Genomic DNA, 20,495 nt, shown 5'->3' on the forward strand with positions numbered 1-20,495 from the left:
TTTTTCCCCCAAATAATAGACTTCTCAAGCTGGCGATTGAAATCGCGCTCTAAACCCCAAAATGATTGTTATCTTGTTTAAATACATGCTTCCACTGTGCAAATAACTATTTTTCTTCTCATAATAAAAAAATTTATAGATGTAGAAATCAGTAAATAATCATTTTCATTATTTACTAAGAACAGAAGAACCTCTTTAGTCTCTCAACATTGGACGAGTTTGCACAGCTCTGCGAGCCTCCACTCTGAAAGCGTGTAGTACACAGCACGCATTTCTCATTTACTTGGCAGAGATGTTCAATATTTAGGAAAGTGTATTAGAATTTGGAAGGGTGCCTGAATTTCCCGCCATGGGGAATGTGAGGCATCCATCAGACCATTACAGATTTATCTAAAATAGATCAAACTAGGGCTGACTCATTACATTACTTCTTTTTTTTGGGGGGGGGGGTTAAAACTTAAAAAAAAAATTAGCAGACAGTTATGTTTAACCTTTATGCAAAGTGTAAAAATGTTGAAAGAAAAATTCATTGAAAATCCCCTTAAAATTGCCAAAATGTTTTGTATATATCATACCATTTTGAAATGAATTTCAATCAGAAAATGAAATGATTTAAATGGAAAACGAAGTGAATTACCTGATGATATTCTTTTTGTGGCAAATGATGAACCAAAAGATTACCAAAATACAGAAAAGGTCAGCCAAAATCCCTCTTGAAATAAACTTTTTCATGCAAGAAGCCATATTGGAATCAGATATCTGACCATTCTGTGTCAAAATTTAAAAACTGAAATGAAAGTAAAGAACCATTTTCAGATTTTCTGTTCTGATTTACCCGGTACCTGCAAATAGAAATCACTACCAGTATCCATCTTGGTTTATCAGAACAAAGAGTCTGCCTTTGCAGACTAGATCTAGTTGTGAGGGGGCGTGGCCTTTGGAACCACAGGCAAGCTCAAAGGTTTACATACATGCTGGCAGATATACAAGTCACCTCTTTCAATCAACCCGTTGAGGTGATCAGACGTGCACTGTTAGAGCTCCTTCCAGTGCAGTAGAGCTGAGATTGAAAAGAATTTCTTTTCTTCAAGTGAGGCATAATTTGCCATCCGAAGGTTTGCTTGAGAATTGTATCCCTGAAACCACAGCAATTGAGTTACTTGGACAGGAATTCTTCCATTTTGAAATATTGCTTGGATATTTTGGATTTTCAGAATTTTAATATTCGTTAACCATGGCAAGGTATGTGTGAATAAAGTTTTTTTTTCTTTTCTTTTTTCTTGACACCAATATAAACAAACTGAGCTCTGCATGTACTTCATTGTTCAAACTAAAGATGTCAGTTCGAAATAGTTCATTCTAGTGGTAGCCCTGTAGTTATTATGTGTTGCAGTTATTATTTTCCCTCATTGTGTGGGTGAATTTTGCAATCCTTTAAAAAAAATTAAAATAATTAGGCCTACTTGTATCATAAAAAGTTCGGAAAATTCTTTTTGGGACAGTGTGTGATCTGTATATGGCATACATAATGCTACACAACATGTTATAATCTGCGAAATGGTCATAAAATACCTGTAACCAAGAAATATTTGATGCTACCTTTTTTATAATTTGTGATTTGTATGTACATGTATTAATTGGTTATTTGAAATGTCGCTGGGGATACTATTGTTGGGTATAATGCTGCTCGTAATAATCTTGCCCGCTTCTACGGTATTTTGCCAGTCAGCTACAGTAGTTGCCCTATGGTTAAGTGAGAATTACATGTACATGTTATGCTTAAAAACCACCTGCTAGATTTCTCTGTGCACACAGTAATACAATGTATGAATATATGTGTGTTTTAGTGGCTTGTTTGTATATTCTAACATAAAAATGGTACAATGTAAATTTAAACTTTGAAATAGGAAGAAAATCATTTATAGTGAAAGCTGATTCCAATTTTGATTAATTTTGATAATTTTTTTTATATGAACCCGAAATCCAAATCATTAAAGAATTTGTCGTACTCAATGAAAATCCATTTCATGTTAAATAACATTTATAAGAAAAAAATGTTAGCTTATATATTAAACAGTACAGTATTAGCTTGTGGATCAAATGGTCCCTTAATTGCAGAATATCTCATAAACAGGCTGTATACACATATGACCGTATATATGACAGTGTATTTTTTTTTGCTTGGAAAAGACCTGACACCTGGCTGGAGTTCCATGCTTACAATATATTCTGTCAATTTCTCAGCAGCTGCACCTTTTCACCAGAACCATTTGGCATATTCATCAATACATAATACAAACACTTGGGTCTTCATTTAATTGTATTCTGATCAAACTAATTTTTAGATTCATGCCACAACCGACATTTCTGTAAAACTCTAGATACCGGTATCTCAAAGGAAAAATTAAAAAATCCTGATTAGCATTGCCTCAAGGTCATAGGATTGTCCTATAGTACAGACGGTGATATGGTGAGGTCAGCTCATAATGTATGCCCGAATTAGGACCTGATTGGTATTTAATAGAGCACTCACGAGCAAGCGGGTTGCCACTTTAGCATTGCCTGGTTGATTCTAATGCCCCTGTATGGAGGAGGAAGGGAAAAAGACTGGCTTACCTTATTAAAGAAAATAACTAGGTGAATCTGCAAAGTTTAATCTTTAGAGATCACATTAATGTGTTTGACTTTACATGTCTACAGACAAAGTTTGACACAAATAACACATCTTGGCATATTCTGATCTGGAAAAAATGCTTCATCTTAGGTGATTATTTTGAGTTATGGAAGGTTAGTCTTAATATGCAGGGTTTATTTTACCATGTTGTATTTTCAGCTGGAGCAGATATCCTATCGGGGGGGGGGGGGGGAGTCTGATTAAAGGGGAATCCAACCCAAATAAAAACTTGTTTTTATAAGAAAAAGAAAAATCAAACAAGTTGGTAGGTGAAAGTTTGATCAACATTGGACAAACAACAAGAAAGTTATGAATTTTTAAAAGTTGTAAATATTGGTAATCACTATACTCATGGAGACTTCAAATTGGCCGCATATGGGATGTCATAGTGATGTAAGGCAAGGACTACTCTTCCATGTACTCCAATACATATTATGGCTAAAATATCATTTTCCCCAAAAGTTTTATTTCAAATAATATTTTTTCTTTCATGAGGACATCAAACAATATACTACCTGGGTTATATTTAGATTACTGCCCCAGGGGAATGGGTACTTCGGAGAAAACCACAAATACCTGATAATAAAGTACATGGCCTATGGGAAAGTTGTCCTTGCCCCTTGTCATAATTTACTTACCCAGTTGCCAATTTGAAATCTATGTACTATTAGTGATCTAAATTTTAAAGCAGCTATAACTTTCTTATTGCTTGTCCGATTTCTTTCAAACTTTCACCATTCTGTTTAATTTATTTTTCTCCTTCCAAACACAACATTTTATGACCAAGGCTGGATTCCCCTTTAAATGTCTTGTTTCAGTGCCAACACACAAATATAAAGAATATTCGATCGGGGCATGGTGGGTTTTTCACAAAGATTTCATGTCTGACTTGAAGTCATGCTTCAGTATCAATGCGCACGTGTTAAATGCAACTTGAAATTCAACTGTGATATATTGATAATTCCCACTTTTTAACAGTGTGCTAGTGCGCTTCGGCAAGGCATACATGTACATGTATCCTCAATTCCAGGTCCCTCCGAGATGACCTTGTACACTCTTGGTCCTCTCTGGTTGCTAATACTTGCAAGCATTCATGGTTGCTAGCCAATCGGATATTAACAAAATCACTACCCCCACAGTTTCATATTAGTATGTGGCGCTTAATAGCACTTACTTTGTATCCTAGCAATGTTGTTACATATTTCAGTCTAACCGGTAGATTTAGACCACCCAAGGTAGACAAACATGGTCTTTATTAGCAGGTGATCTTTATAGACAGGTGCTGTAATGCATGTACAATGGACAAGATTAAAGGTAAATGCCAGTTGTGGTAACGATATCAAAATGAGTTCGTACAGAATCCTATGAAATGACCACCAAAGTGTCTGTTTGTATAAATAAAAAATATGTGCCAAAGGATTCTGGAAAAAATTGTGTAATTGCTGAGAAATTAGCAAATAAGCGCAGGATTCGGGTCAAGCGTCGGGCCGACATTCAAAGCAATAATAATACACTGTCCCACGTGTGCCTATCTGTGTTGGTGATCTTCAGTGTGAACATTTTTCAGCGTAGATTTCAAGATTTTACAAAGTTCAGTTGATGTAACTGTACCAGATCTAGATCCTCGATGGTATACTGACAATTAAGCCTGGTTTTACAGACTTTCTCATGAAATCAGTGTTTACTGCAACTACTGGCATTTCTCTTTAACAAAGGGAAACTGGCCCCATCTTAGATAGAGTTGCGATTGATCTGATCAACCGCAACTATGGAAAGCCAGCACCTCCAACTTCTGAAACACATGGGTTTTTTTCAAAATGTTTTCTAGATATGATGTATACTCATACATTCATTGTTGTCTTGGCAATTCAGTGTGCTTCCTCTGGGCAATTCTGTATAATGATCAACCTTTTTGTACTTCCAATCCCCATTTTTCTCAAGTTTTACTTCACTTCATAAACTTACCTAGTCATGATCATTTGAGAACATTACAGACTGTCAAAAGAACCAGAAATCAGAGACAGAAAATTTCATGAAGGTCTCACATACATGGGGTTGGAGGTACATATTTTATGGAATTTGCCCCTCTATGATTTCAAAGGACATTGTGCAAATTATGACAATGGTGGACACGTCATCACAACTATTTGTTAGCTTTTAATAGATGGGATCCAGAAGTGTGGTCTTTATAGAAAGGTGGTCTTTCTATACAGATTGGAGGTAAAGCAGGTTTAATTGTATTGACATTATTATTGATTTTTTTTCTTGCCATTACAGTGAAGGTGACCTTTGTGGAATTGGTAATCCTCTTCTGGATATATCGGCAAATGCAGATGAAACATTCCTCAAAAAGTAAGTTTTATAATTCTACTCGTTATTTAAATAATTATATGATATGAGCGGAATTGGAATGGAGGGAGATACCACATATATTTCCCAAAATGTCTCATATTGCCTGAGTCATTGTTGTTTCTCTCATTTACTTGCTTTTATAAAATCAATGTTAAACCCAACTTCATGTCAAGGGTGGGTGAAGTACCCCCAGTGCTTTATTTTTTTTTTACATTTTATGATAATCATATTGTTCCTTATATAGCACAACTACAGCACAATATTAACACAATCCTCAAATCAATTTGAAGGATTTCAGTAACTTATAACTGTTATTTCAAATTTGGCACTACGACAAGTTTTATGAAACAGGCCTTGGAGTAGGATTTGAACCTATGCCCCTCTGATTAAAAGATGTATTGCAACTACTGCGCTATGGTGCTCCTACTGACTACACTTCTCTTTATATATGTTTTTTTTAAATAGATATGACTTGGAAGCCAATAACGCTATCCTGACCGAGGATAAACATATACCAATGTTCAAGGACATGATTGATAATCTAGAAGTGGAGTATATCCCCGGTGGAGCTACACAGAACACCTTCAGAGTAGTACAGGTGAGAATGATTCTCTTTCATGGGGCCGCACCCCAAAGGGGGTGGGGTAGGGATTTGTAGCATTTTCCTGTTTTGATTTCTGTTCTAACCCTTCGTTTTATTTGTCTTCTTTTCGTAAGTACCAGTTGAAAAGCTTAGTACGGTAAATTGCCAATTCGACCGCTGCCAACTCGTCCACTCACCACGTGGTCTGTCTAATGCCATTCTGTCCAACATTTTGTCTAACAACCATTTGGTCCAATTATCACTTTGTCATTTTCCATTTCGTCTCATAACCAGTTGGTCTATATTCGTTTTATTTTCATACATTTTGCCCAATTATCACATAGTCTATTTAGACCAAATGGTTTATGGACTAAATGGCTATTGGACCAACTGGTTATTAGACAAAATGGTGAGTGGACGAAATGGCAATAAGACCATGTGGATTTTGTACGAAATGATAGTAGACGAGTTGGCAATTGGACAAATTGGCATTGGACCAAATGAAAATAAACCACTCAGTACCATGCCATCATTTCAACAACAGAGTAGAGAAAAAAATGGAGAATAAAAAAGTGCATCCAAAAGAGAGGGTCAGGTTGAAGAACTCTATATAAGAAAAATTATATCTTTACATTTGAGGTGCCGATAATGTATTTGCCTCTTCAAAGGTGCACTACATTTATGTATTACCCCGGCTTTTGCTCCAACTGCTTTTGTATTTTGGTGCATTCAAGTAATAGTAATCCTGCCTGTTACACATTCACCTCACCTGGATAGAGTGCAGCACAATGTAGATCAATTTCTCGCTGAAGGAAATTAGGCCAATGTGGCTAAGATACGAACCCACAGCCCTCTCTTTCAACGGCGAGTGTCTTAACCGCTAGATCACAATGCTCTCTAGGTCATCTTACCACACCATCAAATGTGGAAGATTTCGCAGTGACAATGTTGAAACATAATTCATGTTTTGTTTTTTTGTTTTTCAAGTGGGTGTTGGACAAGCCAAAAGTGTGTACGTTCTTTGGCTGCATCGGTGAGGATGACTATGGGAAGAAATTATCAGAAGGAATGGCCAGCGCAGGATGCAACGCAAGGTACCAGATCAATAAAGAAGTCAGCACAGGAACGTGTGCTTGCGTCATCACATCGGGAGGCAAAAACAGGTAATTTAACTTTCAGCCATAGTGTAGTAGGTTTCGCCGTACACCATGTATCTTGCTTGGGCAAGTATTGGTCCTGAAAAGGACCACTCAATCTTCGCCACTCTTCAGCCACTTTGAATGGCGCCCTCTCTTGATCCAAGCTACTTCATATTGACCCGGCATCCTTATCCAGGGACCTGTGTCATTAAGTATCATATTTGCTGAGTTTTTTTTCTCGGCCCCGGTAATGTTTCAATTTTTTTTTTGAATTATTGAAACATAGTGACTACATGTATTTAGGCTTAAAGGAGAAGTTCGTCCCAACGATGAGTTGGTGTTGATAAGAGCAGAAAAAACAGACAAAGATATTGGGGAATCCATCTAATGATTATAGAGTTTTGAAAAAAAAAAAAGTTTTCAATTTGTGTTGTCATATGCGAGCAGCTCCCCCATAAATCATATTATGTAAATTCCAGTCTTTAGAGGTCAAGTCCACCCCAGAAAAATGTTGATTTGAATAAAAAGAGAAAAATCAAACTAGCATAATGCTGAAAATTTCATCAAAATCGGACGTAAAATAATAAAGTTATGACATTTTAAAGTTTCGCTTATTTTTCACAAAAGAGTGATATGCACATCTCAGTGACATGCAAATGAGACGGTTGATGATGTCCCTCACTCACTATTTCTTTTGTTTTCTATTGTTTGAAATATACAATATTTCATTTTTTACAGATTTGACAATAAGGACCAACTTGACTGAACCATGTAGTATTTAACAATGCTAATTCCACATGTTCATGGAGGAATTAATCGTTGTTTCACTTGACAAAGAGGAGAAAATTAGATTATCTCATATATTATTATATTTTATGTTTCATATAATAAAATACAAAGAAATAGTGAGTGGATGATGTCATCAGTCTCCTCATTTGCATACAGACCAGGATGTGCATATAACTCTTGTGAAATTTAGCGAAACTTTAAAAATCATAACTTTTATTTTACATCCAATTTTGATGAAATTTTCAGTGTTATGCTTGTTGGATTTTTCTCTTTTTATTCAAATGAACTTTTTGTTGGGGTGGACTTGTCCTTTAATGGAACATGGTGAGTTCAATAGATCTAATGCCAATTTGTCTAATTACCAACTCATCTACTATCATTTGGTCTATCATCAATTCGTCCACTATCCACATGGTCTAATTGTCGTCTCGTCCACTCACCATTTCATCTAATAACCAGTTGGTCCAATAGCCAGTTAGTCCATAAACCATTTGGTCTAATTGGATAAGTGTAAATTGGGTGAAATAAATGAAAAGAAAATGGGTATTAGACCAACTGGATATTAGACGAAATGGTCATAGACAAACTGGTGATCAGACAAAGTGATTATTGGGCCAAATGAATATTGGACAAAATGGTTGTTAGACGAAATGTTGATGGACGAATGGCATTAGACTAATGAAGGTAGACCATATGATGAGTCGACGAGATGGCAATAGACAAATCAAAAGTTTACCGTGAATTTTAGAGAAGGGGGTATGAAATGATGTGTCTAATGATATATCCACCCTGAAAATAAAATCAAGTTTTATTTCATTTTAGGAAAAGACATTTTTTTTTATTTATATGACACAACATATGGAGGAGTTGCTGGCCTGTGATGTCACAAAATCAACCTTTGAAAATTCATCACTCTGTAATATTTTGAAAGATTTTTTATCAAATCATCACTAATTTATTTGTTCTGCTTTTATTGAAACCAACTTATCGTTCAGGTGAACTTCCCATTTAATACAGAGATTCTAGCCTAGTAATTTCATGTGGCTTTTAACTACCTAGATGTTCACATAAATTGTTTATTCATATAAAGTTTAATTTATGATAATCCCCAACTTAAGACATAAAAAATCCACTAAGTTTGTAAATCATTTTCCTTCCTTGGAAATGCTGACTCTGCATCCCCTTACCAAGTTCGAGATTCAGAACTTGTGGATTATAATTTCTTAAACAAATTCCAAAGGTTGCTTTAGCTGGTCTGTGGTAGTAGCATTAAGAAGAAACGCAAATAGTGAGCCAAGTAAACAGAGACTAAAGCCCTCGATACACTGTTCCCCCTTTTTAAAAACGTTATTCAAATGTTGATGATAAAATCAATGAAGCCTGTGACTAAATGTGTTTTTTTTTTTTACAAACACCAATTAATAAATATCACAACATTGTTGATGATTGTAGGTATGTTTCACTTGTGAGATAAACAAACAAAAGAAAACCATTGCAGAAAATCTAGCAAAGGTAGAAGGAGAAAAAATGTTTTTGCAGATTCATAAATTACTGTGAATTCGATGGTTGGATAGTTCAATGGCTTTCATCAACATGAAATCTGCTTTTTCTTTGCTGATACAGCAAAATAATGAATGTTATTCTTGTTTAAAATGTAGAGATTATTAACTAAAAATACAAAAATATGTTGATTCGAATTCATATCTTGAAATCTGAATCGGTAACCTACCAAAACAATTTCTCGCATTTTAGAGCCTTTCCCCTCTCTCTCTTCCTCTTTCTCACTCTCTTGCCCCTCTTATTTCTCTCTTTTTCTGTCCTTCTTCCTCCTCACTCTCTCTCACAGCCCTGCCAACTACTCCTTTTTTCCAGGAGTTACCCCAATGTTGCCGCAATAATGTACCCTATTATTAAGATTTTTATCAACCAAAAAGAGGAGCACTCTTTTTTTCCATTTCTTGAAGATAAAAAAATAAATTAGCCCATATATGTATTTGTGTGGTGGGGTATGGGTGTATAAAGAGTAAATATATTTTTTCAAAACTTCTCAGTGTTTGAATAATATGAGAATGCTAAGCATGTCTTAATTTAAAAAAAAAAAGTGAGTAAGACACACCTGGCATTGACCAGAAAAATTGGTGCCGCGGGATTAGGACCCCTTTTTTCTTTTTCAAATTTGTCGGGCCTGCTCTCATACACAGTCTCCTAGCTCTTTCCTTACTCTTGTCCTTGTATATATATGTAGGCCTATGTCATCTTCACTCAAAATTGATCAAATTTTTCTAGGGTGGTATTTCATAAAGCGGTTTGTAAGTTACTATGTGTAGTTAGTGACTTTGCGAAAGACTGATGATTCTTTCTTGTAGTAAATGATACACACCAAATTGATTGATGTTGATTTAGAGCAGCGTATAAGAAAGGATCATCAGTCGTTTGTGAAGTCATTTAAAGTCATTCATAACTTACGAACAGCTCAATGAAACAACTACCCGGTGGGCCGTTTCATAAAGCTGTTCGTAAGTTAAGAGTGACTTTAACCCTAAATAGACAGCTATTTCGACGCCTAAGAAGATTAGATAAAATAATGCCCCTAAAATGCTAATTTTTCTTTCACATACTCTAGATATGCATCTGATCAAATTTATTTTTCAAAAATTTCAACATCACATTTATTTTCTTATGTATTCTATTGTTTTCTAAATTTCTTATGTATTTCTTTGTTTTTTGACTTTTTGTTTTTTATTGTTTTTCAATGGAAATTGTCGGGGACTTTATTTTGACCATAAACAAGATAAAATTAATTGATTTTAAGCAGTAAAAGGAAAAATAATGATACATTTCATGAATTTTGGCTAAAACACTATTTGCATTGGATTTGTACACAAATTCACATTTTTGAGTAATTTTGGGTCTGCATACACTTACGAAATGTTGCGTAATTTCGGAACCGCGTACCTGGGGGTCACAATTTTGGTCTCAAAAGTTGCGCGAGACTTGAAAGTAAAAAGTCAGCGAGCACAGCAGTCAAAAATTTTTGAGCGGTGGATTTTATCGCGAAAAATGTCCCTTAGGGTTAAGAACGACTGTGGTAAAGGATATTTACCATTTAAGGTTCATTGGTGATTATTTAGCGTGGGAGAAAGGATCACCAGTCGTTCTTAAAGTCGCTCTTAGCTTATAAACAGCTTTATGAATAACCCAACTGATCTATAACACTATAACAAAACAAATCAAATATGTCTCTGGCAGAGATAGACTGAAAGCATGTAAAAGAATTTGTACGACATGGCAAGAATTGCGTCAAATAATTTAACAAAAGTTGGGAATAATATTGCTGATGTTACAAGAACAACACATTTAACAATTTTAAGGATATCATATTATAATAGAATTGGTCGACTACTCAGATTAAACAAGACAGTGAAAATAGGTTGTTGAAATTTGACGCTTTACATGTGCATTGTTACCGTACGTTGGTTGGCGGGGATGGGGTATATCACTTTGAATATTTTTCCCATTTTAATTTGTTTTTTGTGAACACCATCTCACAGGTCGCTTGCTGCCAATCTAGCTGCAGCCAACCACTTCAATGAGTCTCACTTTGAGGACAAAGAAAACTGGGATTTAGTTGTGAAGGGCAAACTATTTTACTCAGCAGTGAGTATTAATTGTCAAGTTTGTGGTTGATATCCTCATGGCAATGTTTTAATTAACCCTTGGTTAACTTTAGACCACAATTCTATGGAGTGCCATTTGCCATTCCATTCACCATTTTAATCTTGCAATGAAAATATGTTGATAAAATCAATTGCATAATGAAATAAGAATAAATTACAATGCAAGTATACAATTTATTCAACTGAATTATTTGGTTTATTATATTTGCTGTGAATATTGGAAGAGGTATCAGCATTCCATAGAAGCATGGACTTAATCTCTAACTTAACGTTTATCCAACGATGCTTATAACTGGGTTTACTTCTAAGAGTACCGCCCTTTGTGTTTTGTGAAGAATGGATTAAAGCTAGCATGTGTCCATGTGCCCCTTCTCTGTGCCCAATGCACTATTAAGAGTTTACAATGAAAAGCATCCTGTCCCGTTCATATCAAGTCATGACTGTTAATAATATAGGGTATTTATATTGCGCACATATCCACCTTGTTAGGTGCTCAAGGCGCTCCTATATTACCCGGCTAAGCTAGGCGTTCATAGCGCACACAGCTTTTTAAGGAATTACTTCCTACCGGTACCCATTTACCTCACCTGGGTTGAGTGCAGCACATTGTGGATCAGTTTCTTGCTGAAGGAAATTACGCCATGGCTGGGATTCGAACCCACGACCCTCTGTTTCAAAGTCCGAAGACTGATCCACTGGGCCACAACGCTCCACGTGTTAAAGGAATATTACAACCTTTTGAAATGAATTAGAAAAACAGAGACAAATTCACTTCAGGACAGTCCCATAAATAAAGGGTTTGACGTACATACTTTATTGCATTGCCCAAAATGTAAAAAAAAAAATGAGTTTAAACAAATTTAGAGTAGCTAAACAAAAAGATATAAAATGGGTGCTGTGATTGGTGTTAGTGTCCTTTCAACACTTGATACCAGTCTTCATTGTTCAATACCCGACACTAGTTTTCAGTGTTCTTTTAATACCCGACACCAGTTTTCAGTGTTCTTCAAGATTCAACACAATATCAGTGTACTAATAACACTTGACACCAATTTTCAGTGTTCTTACAACACACTTGACACTAGTTTTCAGTGTTCTACAAAACTTGACACCTGTATTCAGTGTTAAATTTGAATTGATTTCTTGTTCCAATACTAGGGCTTCCATCTCACGGTGTCTCCAGATTCCATGTTACGCCTGGCTAAGCATGCAGCGGAAAACAACAAGATCTACTGCACCAATCTCTCGGCGCCATTCCTCTGTCAGTTCTTCAGCGAACCCATGATGAAACTCATGCCTTACGTGGACTTCCTCTTCGGCAATGAAACGGTAAGTTGATGGTGTGGATCCCAATCAAATGATTGGTTGAAATCTATCATGTGACCTACTTAGCTTGTTTTATGAAGGGAAAGAAAGGTTTAATGTGCATAATTTGTACCATCTAAAATGTACCATTGCTTGATCATGCATGCTATTGCTTGTCACAATTCTCCCCTCATATTTATGGATTATCGCTAATTCACTGAATTAACTAAATTCTGAGGCATTGTACATCATATAGTGAGTAATCCTATTCGTGCAATGGTATGAAAAGGTGATTTGAAATCTTTTACCATCGTATTGATGCCAATAGCTATTTGTATGACAACACGTGGTGTAAATTTTTATGATGTTCTTGTTCACCCCTTTCCTACCCAGAAAGCATGTTATTAATTTTATGATCTCTCATGCTTTTCATTTCTTTTTTATTGTCACTTTTATAGGAAGCTGTAAGCTTTTCTGAGGCACAAAATTTTGGGGTAAGTTTATTTTAGTCATGTGTTGAAAGTAGATGGATATACATGAGTGCTATCAAAATTGTTGTCATCATCACCATCATCTCCACTATAGTCACCACCATCACATTCATCATTACTATCATCACCATCATTACTATCATCATTACTATTATCACCCTCATCATTACCATCATCATCATCATTACTATCATCTCCACCATCCTGACCATCATCATGATCATCATTACTATCATCTCCACCATCCTGACCATCATCATGATCATCATCACCATCATAACTATCATCATCACCATCATCATGATCATCATCACCATCATAACTATCATCATCACCATCATCATGATCATCATCACCATCATAACTATCACCATCATCATGATCATCATCACCAGCATAACTATCATCACCATCATCATGATCATCACAATCATAACTATCATCATCACCATCATCATGATCATCATCACCATCATAACTATCACCATCATCATGATCATCATCACCATCATAACTATCATCATCACCATCATAAATATCATCATCACCATCATAACTATCATCATAACTTTCATCACCATCATAACTATCATCATCACCATCATTACTATCATCATGAACAACATCATCTGTATAATCATCATAATCACCATCATCATTATCATCATCACCATCATAACTATCATGATCATCATCACCATCATAACTATCATCACCATCATAACTATCATCACCATCATCATGATCATCATCACCATCATAACTATCATCATCACCATCATAACTATCATCATCACCATCATAACTATCATCATCACCATCATAACTATCATCATCACCATCATAACTATCATCACCATCATAACTATTATCATAACTTTCATCACCATCATAACTATCATCATCACCATCATTACTATCATCATGAACAACATCATCTGTATAATCATCATAATCACCATCATCATTATCATCATCACCATCATAACTATCATCATCACCATCATTACTATCATCATCAACATCATCATTATCATCATCATCACCGCCATCATCCTCACCATCATTACTATCACCATCATCATCACTACCACCATCACCATCATTACTATCATTATCACCACAATCACCTCTGCGACCGATACCATTATTTATATAATTGTTACTTTAAAACTGTTTTGATTGTTTAAATAAAATGCAATGTCGTTAACAACATCATTGGTGATTCCAGTAGCTTATCAATCCTTCAAAAGTAATATGTCTTCCTTTTCATGAGTTGCTTAAATAGAAGTATGTTTTTAGCTCAACAATTTTTTTTAAGAAAAGCAAGATCGGGGGTGTGAGCGTTGAGCTTTTTAGCTCATTTCAGCTTTTTTTGCCTTTTAATTTCACCCTTTTCAGCTTTCCTCTACAAAATATATGAGAGCTCTTTCAACACTCTTCAGCTTTTTCACCTTTTTTTGTTAATCTGCAAGATATTGAATCTATTGAATTTTTATTTTAGTATCCCTTCCATTATTCTGAACTTTGAATAAGAGTATTACCTTTATTCACTGTAATATATAATGCAAAGTGCGATTCTTAATAGAATGAGTTGCAGTCAGTGAATATAAATATATTGGATGATGGAGCATGTACAAATATTGGCACTCGCCCCTCAAAAAAGTGTCCAGTATCCCAACTCAAGACCATTCAATGTTGAAGTACTTCAGATTTCTTAAAGCTTATGTTGATGAAAGATAGGAAAAGGTCAAACATATTCTCATTTGAAATACTTTCTTTTCGATACACATGGGCATATGACAGACAATGCCATGAAAAATATGTAAACATCTTTTTGTCAACTTCTAGTAGTGCACTGTGTATGCATTTCTGTAGTTTTTCATGTTAATTTTAAATGATGAAATATGAATTGAATAGAGGACATTGAATGTAATTGATTTTTGAAAATGTTATCTGAACATTCCCTTCACAGACAGAGGACATCAAAGAGTTAACATTAAAAGCAGCAGAAAGAAAGAGACACTCTATTCAATTCGGCTATGCCTCGTTGAATAGAGCATCTTTCTTTCATCTCTTGCAAAATCGCACTCATGCCTATTCACTATTTGTATATTGGCACTTGCCCCTCAAAAATGTTTCCTGTTTCCCACTCAAGTACCATCCAATGTTATCTAAATATCCTCTATACAGACAAAGGACGTCAAGGAGATAGCACTGAAAGCAGCAGAACTTGAGAAAGTGAACAAGGGAAGAAAGAGGACTGTGGTGTTCACTCAGGGAGATCAAGCAACTATAGTGGTCAAAGGTGAGATATCGCCAGCGATAAAAAAAAAATATGGGGGCTCTGGGCAATTTTGCCCCCGAATGCTCAAAAGGTGCCTAGAAAATACCCATTCACTGCCATGTTAAAGCTTTTCCAGTGTTGCAGATTTAGCCATTAGGTTGTGAAAAGTAGCCCATGAATTTTTTTTTTTAAATGTTATTTTTGTCTGGCTATTAAATGATATTATTTATCGACCAAGGTTATGTCATGGGGCTTGGTGTACTATATATTTGGATGGGTGGGTGGATGGATGGCTGGATGAGAGGGTGGATGGGTGGACGGACGGGCCGACCGACACTTTCTCTGAAATGTGTAATATTATTTACAAATTGAACCTTGAATTTGAAAAAATAATGATAATCATTGGAAGTAATGGTATGCTCGTTTATTTCTTTACGTAGATGGTCAAGTTACAGAATATCCCATCCTTCCCATCAAAGCCGATCAGATCGTCGACACCAACGGAGCCGGGGATGCCTTCGTAGGGGGTAAGTTGATTGATTGGTCTGTTTTCACAGTCTTTAGAAATGCATTTTCAAAAAAATTATTTTAAAAAATAAATGTCTTTTTTTTTTCACAACCAAATATTATTGTGTAGCATTCATGTAATACTCCCTGAAGGCTCATAGATGTTTCCAGCGGTCACATGACAACTCAGGGAGGCAACATGAAGAATGATCCCATGGCTGCACAAATTCACCATATTTATTTGCCAAGCGGGAATCTGATTCAGGACAGTGTAAAACCTTGATTAGAGAAGCCCCAAATCTTAAAGAAAACATTCCTCGTAGTTTTATTCTCCAAACGTTTCTATGCCCTCTTGATTTGTTTGAGACCAAACAGTGAGAAAAATTGTTCGAAAAATATACATGGCTAATGAAGTATAATTCTGTTAACATTAGGTCCCTTAGAACAAGAGTTTTTACATGTAACTGAAAAGGGTGTCCACCCATGAGTGGAAAAAGACAAACACATAATGAATACAGTATTTCCTATATGTTTAATGAGCAAGGAAAAACTAGACCCTGAAATTTGAGAAAGATTACCCCCAGTTGATTCAACAATAACCCCAAGGCCTGTAAAGGAAAGTGGCCTTGTAAATACAAATAGATATTCCCTTCCCTGCTTCACACTTAGTGATAGTTTAGATATTTTGTCTGCTGCTGCTTACTATGGCAAGCCAACAAGGTCATAGATTTTGGTTAATGGAGCAATGTACTCTCTCAAGAAATGGCTTTCACTTGTGCCCTTGTCATCAAGTTTAGAAATCATCAAAATGGTGATCATACACATCTTTCAAAAAGGGTTATTATTTCTTGTAATCGCGCAAATGTGATTTTGTATTTCTTCTTTTTTTTAATCTAGGTTTTCTAGCACAACTCGTCCAAGACCAAGATATAGCACGGTGTGTAGCATGTGGACATTACGCGGCATCGTACATCATTCAACAATCGGGTACTACAATGAAAGATAAATCTGATTTCAAATAGACTATGATCGATTATCTCTAGTAATTTGATAACCTAATGGGGCTCTCCAAGAAATAGCTATCGATCGCAAATTTAAAATCTCAAATCAGTAATGTTCTTGACTGCAAATTTACAATTAATTAGGTACTATTCTGTTACATGCAAGAGATATTTGTGGTTAATTACAATTTCTTGCAATTGATAAGGTATTTTCCCTTTACTTGCAAGAGAAAATTGCAATTAATTTCTAGTGACAATTGATCTGATCAGTTGCAATTTCTTAATTGATTATTGTGATTGATAATGACCGTTTCTTGCAAATGATTATGTACTGACTTTTTAACTTGCAAGAGGAAATTACAATTTCTCTGAAGAATCAGTCTTATCAGTTGCAAATTTTAAGTAACGATTTGTTTTATCAGGTGCAAATTTTGACGTTTGCGATTGATTACAGTTTCTTGGAATGTCCCCTTAGTCATCGATTTATACTGCCTCATTTATAAGGTGACAAAACTGAGTCAATGTTTATAATTGAGTAAGATTTTCATATTGAATTTTCCCCAAATATCTACTGGTACCATAATTTCAAAATAGAATGGGAAAAGTAATACTAAAAATCAGTTTGATTAACATCTATGTGTGTGAGGAAAAACAAATGACCATTGCACATCATTATTTTTCTACGTAGGATTTTTAAGAAAAATCTTGTTTGGTTGTAAAAACTTATCATAGAATGTCATTTTCCAAGCATGGGCTGTAACACAAAATATGATTTTGTGTTTTATGTACATTTTACCCTGAAAATAATTCTCTGAGAATTAGGGTAAATTTAGCTTTATTCTTATTGACAGGGGGCAAGGCTCATGTGCGTGTTTGTTTATTTTTGCTTCAGTCATGTTTAGTCTTTAATATCGGTTCTTTTCCAGATATGGTGATGAATGGGTATTCTCTGGGCCATTGTGTTTAAACTTAAATCATGTTTGACACTATGGATTTCTTTAAAAGTTGAGTATGGTGAAATGATAACTAAGATCAGGGGAGCTGCATTTCATCAAAATTTTGGTCAGACTACGGTAATTGTCGGATAAAACATCACTCCCATCAATATTTTTTGTCCCACAAGTTGTCGGAGCTGACAACCGTTGGAGGGTTTTGGTTGGCTGGGAATTACTGTTACTATCTGTCTGATAAAACAGGACTTGACTCGTCAGATAGAACACCCCAGCTCTTTCATGTATTGTTGATATGTTATCTGCTTAAAAACATTCAAAGGTGCAAAAACCTTCCAGCAAAATCTAGCAATTAAATGTATAAAGAAATATCCAAGTATTGTAGACTGATGGCAACCAATCAAGATCAAGTATAGGAATTGGTCATGCCTGCTTGTAATATCCAATCAGAGAGCTGTTTCAAATCTGCAGTTAAGAACATGTTGTACAGGGTTTAGGTCATGCTTGTAGTGTGTGTTGACCTATTTAAAACATTTATTTTCAACTGAAGATAAATGCAATTGTGGTAATGAACTAAAAAAAATAAAAATGGTTTGACCAAAATCCAATAAAACAACCACTTATGTGTTTGGATGTTGAAATGATTTAAAAAGAAATGTGCCAAATGGTTTTGCTACAAAAAAAATGTGTACCGGGAATTTTCTGAGATTTTTACAAGGCAAGCATGGCATCCCAGCCTGGTATGGGGAATTTTTATCAAGCAATAAAAATGCACTGTCCCACATGTGTGTTTTCTCTGTTGGGAATCTTCCGTTGGATCATTTTCAACTTAGATTTCATGATGTTACATAGTTTGGTTTATGCAAATGAACCAGATATAGATCTACAATGGTATGGTTACAAGTAACCTTGATATTAAAGATTTTCTCATGAAATCCTGCTTGCTGCAAGCACATGTATTTATTTTTAAGTTCTGGTTTCGAATTTGAATGATGGAAGAAACTCTTGAAAGTGGTTGAGAAAAGCAGTGTATAATGACCCCAAGTGGTGTTTGCTGAAAAGCTACAAATTTGCCAAACTCCTAACAATTTGACTCAGTGGGCGCGTCGTGGTCTAGTGGTTTTGACTCTTGCCTTTCAAACAGAGAGTCATGGGTTCGAGTCCTAGCCTTGGCATGTTTTCCTTCAGCAAGAAATTTATCCACACTGTGCTGCACTCGACCCAGGTGAGGTACCCGGCATGTTTAATTCCTTAAATTCCTTTGCACCAACTGGGGCTTGTTCAGTAAAAGTATCTGGTAAAAATCATTTTCAATAAAAACGTTTTCTTGTGTCACAGTTTTTACATCAACCATGGGCTTGTTTCATAAAGACTTAGTTTCAACTATTGTAAATTTGCCATTATTGTAACTTCCATGAAAACATCGATGGTGATTGCCCGCTGAGCCCTGTTACCGTGTTATTTTTCCATAATGTGGCATAGTTAAAATAGTTGTAACTCTTTTTATGAATTGGACCTCAGATAAATATCTTAGATGGTATCTATATTTGGATTAAGTACAGTGTATATTTAGATAGTCATCAATTGTACATAAAGTACTTGTGTCAGTGCTATTATAGTAGTTAGTCTCTTTCTCTCTCTCCCTTTCTCTCTATCGATTTGTTTCGGATGTCTTTCCTGAACATTTTTTTCTAAAGTAGTCCAGTATTACAAAGAAGATGTGAAGATATTGTATTGTTTCCGCAGGCCCCAGTCGCATGAAATTTCAATGATGCCAACTTTGCTATTACCAGTGAATTCCATTTAAAAATGTTGATTTTTGATTGGCCAATGGTTGTTGCTACTGCTACCATGGTGATGGCAGAGTAACGAGCAATGGATAATTTTGCGTATTGCATTCACCAATTTATCTTGAATATCTCTCAGGTTTAATTCAAATGATCTGTTTATGATATCAAACAAAAAATAATGACTCTGATGATCTATGTATGGCAAAATTTTACCAAGAAATTGAGATAAAAGATAAATGAAATGAAATCAATGGGTGTGTTTTGTTTGTTAATGCTTTGGATAGTTTAATTTAAAGTAGGAATCTAACCCATAATCTAGGTAGAGCCTGCAGTTATATATTTGCTGTTACGTAACTTAATGGCCTGAACTCACAAAGGTGGATTTTAAAACCTTCGGTTGAACCCATGGTTTATGCAGATTTCCTGTATAGATTACGCTTATTTACCGCGGATATTAAAAAATGTCCAATGCTGATGCGCGCTTCTGTCACATTGTGCCAAATTGATGCCTGTTGCCATGGTTAAGTACGCTATTTTATTCATGAGTCTAGTGTTTGAAGAGTGGACTAGTTAATTAAAAACAGTTGATTCGTGAATGAAATAGCATGGATAACCATGGCAACAGGCGTCAATTTGGCGCACTGTGACAAAAGCGCGCATCAGCAGTTTTAATATACGAGGTAAATAAGCATAATTTATACAGGAAATCTGCATAAACCATGGGTTCAACCAATGGTTTTAAAATTCACCTTTATGAATATGGGATATAGTGAAGCAGCGAGAATACCGTGGGTACGAAGCAACCACTGCCTATACCCTCTGTCCTTCCTTTGGTTTTCTTTTATTGAGGATGATGACAATGATGTGATGATAATGGTGATGATGGTGGTGATGATGATGATTGTGAAGATGGTGGTGTTGATGATGGTGGTGATGATGATTGTGAAGAT

The 20,495-nt window shown here is 35.5% G+C and overlaps 1 protein-coding gene across 1 annotated transcript; it reads left to right on the plus strand.

Moving 5' to 3' along the window:
• Positions 1-947: 947 nt before the first annotated feature.
• LOC129281555 (uncharacterized) lies at positions 948-19,792 on the plus strand. The gene is made up of 10 exons (XM_064113585.1): positions 948-1,242; positions 4,952-5,026; positions 5,492-5,624; positions 6,597-6,772; positions 11,089-11,194; positions 12,373-12,543; positions 12,978-13,013; positions 15,204-15,318; positions 15,738-15,824; positions 16,702-19,792. Exons 1-10 carry the CDS (start codon positions 1,235-1,237, stop codon positions 16,824-16,826), a joined length of 1,032 nt encoding a protein of 343 aa, XP_063969655.1. The 5' UTR covers positions 948-1,234; the 3' UTR covers positions 16,827-19,792.
• The last annotated feature ends 703 nt before the right edge of the window (positions 19,793-20,495 follow it).

The sequence above is a fragment of the Lytechinus pictus genome, chromosome 18, assembly GCF_037042905.1.
Source record: "Lytechinus pictus isolate F3 Inbred chromosome 18, Lp3.0, whole genome shotgun sequence".
NCBI lineage: Eukaryota > Metazoa > Echinodermata > Echinoidea > Temnopleuroida > Toxopneustidae > Lytechinus > Lytechinus pictus.